This window comes from Cibotium barometz, chromosome 11 (genome assembly GCF_041138505.1).
Source record: "Cibotium barometz isolate CiBa-2024 chromosome 11, ASM4113850v1, whole genome shotgun sequence".
NCBI classification, from domain to species: Eukaryota; Viridiplantae; Streptophyta; class Polypodiopsida; order Cyatheales; family Cibotiaceae; genus Cibotium; species Cibotium barometz.
Genome location: NC_141056.1, coordinates 24,914,566 through 24,921,944, shown reverse-complemented (window position 1 = coordinate 24,921,944; position 7,379 = coordinate 24,914,566). Strand labels below are relative to the sequence as shown.

Here is a 7,379-nt window from a genome sequence, read left to right as displayed (position 1 = left end):
TTAGTACTTTTTCATTTTGTTGGGATGACAGAGGATACCCCATACAGGTACACCGATTTGTCTTATAGGCCGAGTTCGGTCTTTTGGAAGACGTTAATAAAATCTTTCTTTCTTTCTTTCTTTCTCTCTCATGGGTTCATTGAGAATCCCAAGTAGCCATGCCCTTGCTATGCTGAACATTACACTTTTAGAAATTTGTCTTTGTATTCTTTGTAAAACTTTTTCTAGTGCTTTCTTTTCTTGTGTTTTATAGTCTGATAGTTTTATGTGTGGATATATTCCAATCATATTAAGGTATCGAAGAGCTTGTGTAGTGTTCTATGCATACAATTCATAATGGTTTTCTTTCTAAATCAGTCACAGCTTGATGTAGAACTTCTAATAATGATGCACCTTGACATGAGACTTTCAGAGAGCTGATTTGCGATGGAGAAAGGTGGCAGAAGATATGGATGGGTTGCTTAATTTGCAAATTGGCTTGCTAAATGCAGCTGCAAGGTGGGTCACATAGCTTGCAGTCTAGAGTGTGTCATGGACGTTTGTTCCTCCCTAGTTGATATTCTGATATTCTAGGATGATTACCACTCCAGCCATATACTGTTGTACTCACTGTCAATTTTGTACTCCCCCATATTCATGTATTCATGTATCCATGTACTCATGTACCCCATTTTGACTAGTAGCATTAGCTTCCCACTCTCCCTAGTTGCTGCTTCCGGATGCTCCCTACTGATGTATTGTAGGGCTAGATACTTACCTTCAGTTCTTTCTTTTCTTTTCCAGACAGTGTATCAGATGTCACGTGGTTGTAACTTTGGTCTCATAGGTCACTTTGGCCTTTTGAAGACGTTAATATAACATTTCATTTCATTTCTCTCTCTCGTCTTAGATTGTGTGCGGTGTATGTGTGTTTATACAGATGCACAATTTATACAGATGTGTGCATGCGCACGTGTGGAAATGCACAATAATTATTGACTCTTTTAAAGGTTGTGGTGATGCATGTTTTCTCCAAGGGGTTTCAACATTTGGTATTCAATAACAGGTTGGTCAAGCCTGGAGGTGTGCTTGTTTACAGCACATGCTCTATTGAGCCAGAGGAAAACAAGGGTCGCGTGTCCATTTTCTTGGATCAACACCAAGTAAGTCTATGGCAAACCTTTGTTTTTCCACATCACAAGTTAATGACATGTATACCTCCCCCTCTCCCCTTTCCCAACAAACCTACACCACCACCAAAGGAAAAGACCTGCTTTTGGACCAAGTGTTTTGAGGAAAAGATTTCATGAATTCTTTTTGAGTGGTTTGTGTATATGCTTTATTCTCTCCTCTAGGGTGGGATGGAGAATTGAGTACCATAAACCCCTTCCAATTGTGGGTCAAAGTGCAACTATGTGTGAGGAGTGGCATGGCACAGAGGGAGACTGTTTTTGGACTGTACATAAAGGGCTGAAACTGATACAAGTATAACCAGTTCCCAGTGGAGAGGAGTCTGTAGTAAGGCCAGTATTATAGGGGTTAGATTGATTAAGTCCGATTACACAAACTGTCTGGACCTAGACTTGAAGATATCAAGTCAGCTGTTTTTGGTTCATTGAAATAGCCCATTTTATAAATGATCAGTCCACACTGTTGCCCAAAATCTAACAGGTGACTGGTGACCATATGCTGTAATGCTTCCCATGTTATCAGAAGGTCTGGCCATCTCTATTTCTCCAGGCTCCATCTGTAGGCCCTCATCATCCTGGAGGGAATCTGAGTGCTAACTGACGAGCTGTGTACCCCAGTTGATGCTTTTGAACCAGTGAGAAGGTCTGAAGTGGCCGGAGAGACTGATGAAGAGCATCGAGGTCCACTGCTTGAGATCTTAAAGAGACAATCTCCCTGTTCTGCTGTGCCACTTGTTCTTCAAGCAATGCAAGCAATTCCTCTGTAATGTGTGGGAAAATGGTGTGAGGTGGCTGAGCTCCACCGACTCTGCTTCCTGAAGATGCTGTTCAAGAGTGGAGACTTGAGTCTTGAGACCTCCAATTGTGTCCTCGGCCTGTTGAGTGCGGCTCCTCTTGCTTTGTGGTTATCACGGGCTAGCTTGAAGTAGTAGAATGTGAGGTAGGTGGAGTAAATGCGAAGATCAGCGGAGAGATTATCCAAACCTCAGACTATACTGCAAGCTCGATGCGGACGAGGCAAAGGTTGCTTTGCTCTACTGGCATAGTTGCAAAGAGTCGCGTTTCATTCATTTTTTATGAAATGAAATGTTTCAAAAACGTTTCTTTCGAATGAAACACGTTTCTTTCCCTCAAACTTGTTATCGGTACAATTTGGGCGTTTTTTGCCTAGGAGGCTATTGATGAGGACATCGAGGATGTTGAGGATTGAGTGCCCAGACTCCACATTGAGGACTTTAGTCTTGGTGTCCACTGTAATTGGGTCACCCTGAATCTTTAATTTTAACTTGTAAACATGTTTTAATGTGTTCAATACGGAAGGTGATCTCATGTCGAGAACCCAAAGTGGATATGGAAAGAGAGGGCTCGTGGGAAACTATGGTCGATGCAGTTGGAGGAAGTGTGGTGACTACCATAGAAATAGGAGGGGTAGTTGGGAGGGATCCTGATGACGACCCACTTCCCATGTGCAGTGGGCGGGGAAGTGGTGAGGTTGCCTTGGGTGGGGGCGGGGGCAAGGGGGGGTGCGCAGTGTAATGGGGGGCTATTGCAGGAGGTAGCAGAGGCAACAGGTAGATGGCCAAGTGTGTGATACAATGTCGGGCTTGTTGAGTTGAGCTCGAAATTGATGGCAACAGAGGTGGATGGATTCATAGAGGAGACACTGGAAGGAAAAGAGTTGGCTGGTGCCTCAGTGTAGTGGGTGGAAACATAAGGTAGAGGTGATGTGGGAATTTCCCTGAGCAGAAAATAATAATGCAATAGGATAGAGGTATAGGGTAGGCAGCCTAGAAAGGGAGATGGTGGGAGCCAGCAAGGCAATGGTGGAAGGTAATGGGTGAAATGCCGGGTGATGAGTGTCAAAACGGCAGTGTAACACAATTTTTTTTGGGGGGGGGAGGGGGCAATGATGTGAGAGATGAAAGTGGAAGTCAGCCGCTGCTGACTATTGGGCATTGTTGAAAAGTTGGTGAAGCGAGACGTCTCAAGCCTAGGGTGGCTAGTTCAGTTTGACTGAACAAAGTGAGAAAGTGGGGAAGTTGGAATGGAGATGGGTCGACAAAATTGATGGTGAAGGGTGTGGCGTTGGAGGTGGATGCATGGAAATAAAGGTGGAAGCGGAGGGGGTCTAGGTGCGTTAGAGACGAGTTAGGTGGGCGAGTAGGAGGGGCTGCTGACATAATAGCAGTGTTATCCTCAAAGGGAAGATATTAAGGATTGGCACCGTTAGAGGAGGTTGATGAAGATTCGGATGAAGTTGGAGATTGTGCCTGTGGAGTCACCGTTGCAGTGCTGGTGGAGTCACCGTTGCAGTGCTGGTGGATGTGGAAGCCGTGGGTTGCACTGTTGAGCCATCCACTGAAGTTGGAGATTGTGCCTGTGGAGTCACCGTTGCAGTGCTGGTGGATGTGGAAGCCGTGGGTTGCACTGTTGAGCCATCCACTGAAGGAGGTGTTGTCGTGGGAGTCATGGTGGGAGTCATGTTGGGAATCAAGGTCTTACCTATGCATGTGAATTACCTTAGACGGGTCACTTATCTGTTTGTGTACATATATGTGAACCACCTCTTAAGAGGGGTCACAATAATATCTGGATATTTGTGTGTGCTGTGGCATAAGCAATGATGTCAGGAGAAGAATCTTTTTGTCCTATAAAGGTCTTGTACTTTCATTGAAATAAACACACAACTATCCCATTGACTTGTGCAAGTATCTCTCTAGAGTGTATTCTAACACTCTCTCTTTAAGCTTTCACCATCTATCCTTTAGCTTCAGCCATGTTTGTTTATCAACCTCCGTAGCCTGCAGCTCAAGCTCCGCCATATCCAACATGGTATCAGAGCCTGGATCTATTCTCCAATGCTGCCTGCCATTGCATTCGTTGCAACCCTCGCCATCTGATGCGCATGCTGCTGCCCCCATCATCTACACGTTGCTGTCCACCACCAACAGGCTGCTACCCGTGAAGCTTCCCCGGCCGTACCTGCTACTACTATGCTGCAGCCCGACCTGCAGAGAAAGAAGAAGAATAGTCCACGCAAGCACGTGCAACTCAACATTCTGCAAAATCAGTACAAAGGTACAAATTAAGGAAAAATATCATTGCTTAGGTTTATTTGGGATTTCAATAGAGAAATATTGGGCATTTCTCTTCTTTTGTAAATCTTGCGAAATCAAAGCATTAAACCCTAATACTCCATCCCCTGGAAGCTGCCCCCTCCTCTACCCGCTACCCCCCTATCCTCCCGCCTTCTCCCTCTCCAGCGCGCTCCTCCCCCCTCCCTCGCCTGGCCCCTGCGGCCTCTTGCGTCCCCCTCTCCCGTTCCCTTTTGGCTTCGCCTCTTCCATTCTCACCTCTTCCCTTCCATAATTAGTAGGTAGTTTCTCAGTTCTTGCGGCTCTTTATCTTTCAGCAAGCTCCGGCCTCTTCTGGTCTTCATCCCTCAGGAGGAATCCATGGTAGCCGCTCCATCATCCTCGACCGAGGCGTCCCTTGTCTATCCTTTTCAGAAGCGCACCTCCAGCTCCTCACTTCGATAGTCGCATCCCTAGAGCTCAGGGATCTTTTACAAGCTAGCCTCCTTGGCGCACTTGGAAAGATTACAGATATTCATCCTTTGGGATGTGGCTACTACCAGGTTGAGTCTGACTCGCTAGCAGCATCATATAGAGTCATGTAATTGAGTCTTGTTGCACTGCGTATGGCCCAGCCCTTGTTTGGGAGGTGGCAACACGACGTCGACCCAGCATCCGACCCACTGGCCTATGTTTTAGGCTTTCCCGTGATAGTCTTCTTCCCAGGTCTCAAGAAGGAATACCTCTCTCTTCTCCTATTGATTGGTGGTGCTTCATATCCAGGCAGATGGGACATCTTGCTAGAGCTTGTCCTCGTCGCCACTCCAGGAGACCGCCGCCTCCGATGGTCCCCCCCCCCAGTCCCAGCTCAGATCCTCCTTTTAGAGGGTTGGGAGGGATACAGGCCCTCAGGTAGCACAGCAGCTGGGTCCGACCACGATTGATATTAATGCTGGAGAGAGGAAGACCGTTGGTCCGCGCAAAAGCTGCCAGCCGACTTCTACAGCTGAGCAGCGCCCCAAGCGTGACAAGGATATGGTTCTTTCAGAGAACCGTTTTGAGCATTTATCGCACTAACCACCCGACAGCGATGCCCCCCCGGGCCCCCGTTTGGAGGCTGTTACCCCGCCGAGATTCTTCTTTAGGTTCTCAGATTCTAGTGAGGCTGGCTGGCCCCACCGAGCCTTTGGTGGGTCCCTCCTCGCACCCTCCCTCTCCATAGGATTCCTCCCTACCGCATCCCTCTCCCTCTTCCTAGCTTCCCCCTCCCCCTCCCCCTCCCCCTCCCCCTCCCCCACCCCCTCCGCATCCCCAACCCTCATCTCCAACTCTCCCTGCAGCAGCCCCTCCCTTGCCCTGTCCTCTTCAGAGCCCACACTCCCCCCTCCCTCCGCATCTCGAGAGCATTCCCGCAGCCCTCCGGCCGCGCTAGACCCGGAACGGAGGCAGCCGGAGAGTTCAGTCCGTCGCTTGATTCATCGCTTCTGGGAGCCAGTAGAAATGATCATCGTTGCCTCCCCAGTGAGGGCTCTCCCGCCAGGATTCTAGAGCAGCCCCAGGTTGCATCCAAACGCAGTTTGGATAGGATCCAAATGTTTGAAACATTCACTACCGTTTGGAAACGTTAGTGAACGTGGGAGTTTGATTAATGTAGGTTAAAAAATGAAGGGCGAACGCACGTCAACATCACATTTTTTTTTTCTTATGTTTCTTACATGCGTGCGGCTCTCTCTGTTCGGCGGCGGGCGTTCGTGTTGGGCTTCGCCGCTTCTCTGGTTGTGCTGGTCGTGCTCGCTGATCGTAAGTGAGTCTCTCACTCTCTCTCTCTCTCTCCCCCGCACAGACCAACCTCTCTCTTTCTCCCTCCTGCACTCGCTCAACTCTCTCTCTCTCTCTCTCTCTCTCTCTCTTCCCCGCCACTCTCTCTCTCTCTCTCTCTCTCTCTCTCACACACACACACACACACACACACACTCTCTCTCTCTCCTACAGAGAGGGAGAGACACCTACAAAGGCAGATTACAGACTTCTTTTGACCAGAGATTGAGCAGTCAGGCCAGCAGGCATCGCAGCTAGCCCCAGAGTATAGCCGCTTGTGTGGTTGTGCTGGTCATGCTCGCTCATCGTAAGTGAGTCTCACTCTCTCTCTCTCTCCCCCCCGCACAGACCAACCTCTCTCTTTCTCCCTCCTGCACTCGCTCCTTCTCTGTGGTTGTGCTGGTCGTGCTCGCTCATCGTAAGTGAGTCTCACTCTCTCTCTCTCTCTCCCCCGCACAGACCAACCTCTCTCTTTCTCCCTCCTGCACTCGCTCAACTCTCTCTCTCTCTCGAGGATTTATTGTTGCTTTGTGGATTTCCGCAAAGCTTTTGACACAGTACCGAGAGCCAGGCTGATGCGCAGACTACAGGAGATGGGAGTGCCCACAGAGCTGATTTGGGGAATCATGGCTTTATTCAGGACAGTTGTGGGGCAGGTACGTACTACCCAGGGTATATCTGAGATGGTTCACTCCACTGTTGGGGTGAAACAGGGCTGCCCCCTTTCCCCCACCTTATTTGGGATGTATGTGGATGAGGTTTCGGACTATGTAGAGCGGGAGGGTGACAGAGGAGCACAGCTAGCAGGGACATGGATTCCGCTGTTATTGTATGCTGATGATATTGTGCTGATCTCAGATTCTCCAGAGGGGATGCAGCGTCATTTGGATGCATTGCACATGTTTGCAGAGGACAGTGGATTGTCTGTTAACCTTGGTAAAACCAAGGTGATGGTGTTTAACACCACAGCACAGTGGGTTAGGAGGTCAATGCCCACCTTTACATATGGTCAGGAGACAGTGGAGTATACAGATGCATATACTTACCTTGGTGTGGTTTTTAGTGGCCCACTATTTTCCTTGAGGAGAGCAGCGGAGACCAGATTGACCAGAGCTTATGCAGCATTGGGGAGACTAGAGAGGATGTGTTCGCAAGTTCAGTTTCAGGAACCTCGAACAAAGCTCTGGCTCTTTGACACTTTGGTCACTTCAGCCATGCTGTATGGAGTGGAGATATGGGGACCCTCAGTGGATCACCACAGCCGAGCTGGTAGCACTGATGGATGGAGACGTATGGAGAGGCCCTTGGTTTCTATGAT

At 48.7% G+C, this 7,379-nt stretch overlaps 1 protein-coding gene across 1 annotated transcript; it reads left to right on the top strand.

Annotated features, from left to right (window-relative positions):
• The first annotated feature begins 346 nt into the window (after window positions 1–346).
• Window positions 347–4,220, top strand: LOC147633948 (uncharacterized). Its single transcript, XM_086804529.1, has 3 exons — window positions 347–498; window positions 1,046–1,142; window positions 3,977–4,220. The coding sequence occupies exons 1-3, from the start codon at window positions 449–451 to the stop codon at window positions 4,067–4,069; spliced, it is 240 nt and encodes a 79-aa protein (XP_086660655.1). The 5' UTR covers window positions 347–448; the 3' UTR covers window positions 4,070–4,220.
• Window positions 4,221–7,379: the final 3,159 nt, after the last annotated feature.

Coding starts and splice junctions, on each gene's coding strand:
- LOC147633948 (XM_086804529.1), top strand. CDS start 449: ATGGATGGGTTGCTTAATTTGCAAATTGGCTTGCTAAATGCAGCTGCA. Junction 499..1,045: donor TTGCTAAATGCAGCTGCAAG/GTGGGTCACATA, acceptor ATTCAATAACAG/GTTGGTCAAGCCTGGAGGTG. Junction 1,143..3,976: donor TTTTCTTGGATCAACACCAA/GTAAGTCTATGG, acceptor CGTAGCCTGCAG/CTCAAGCTCCGCCATATCCA.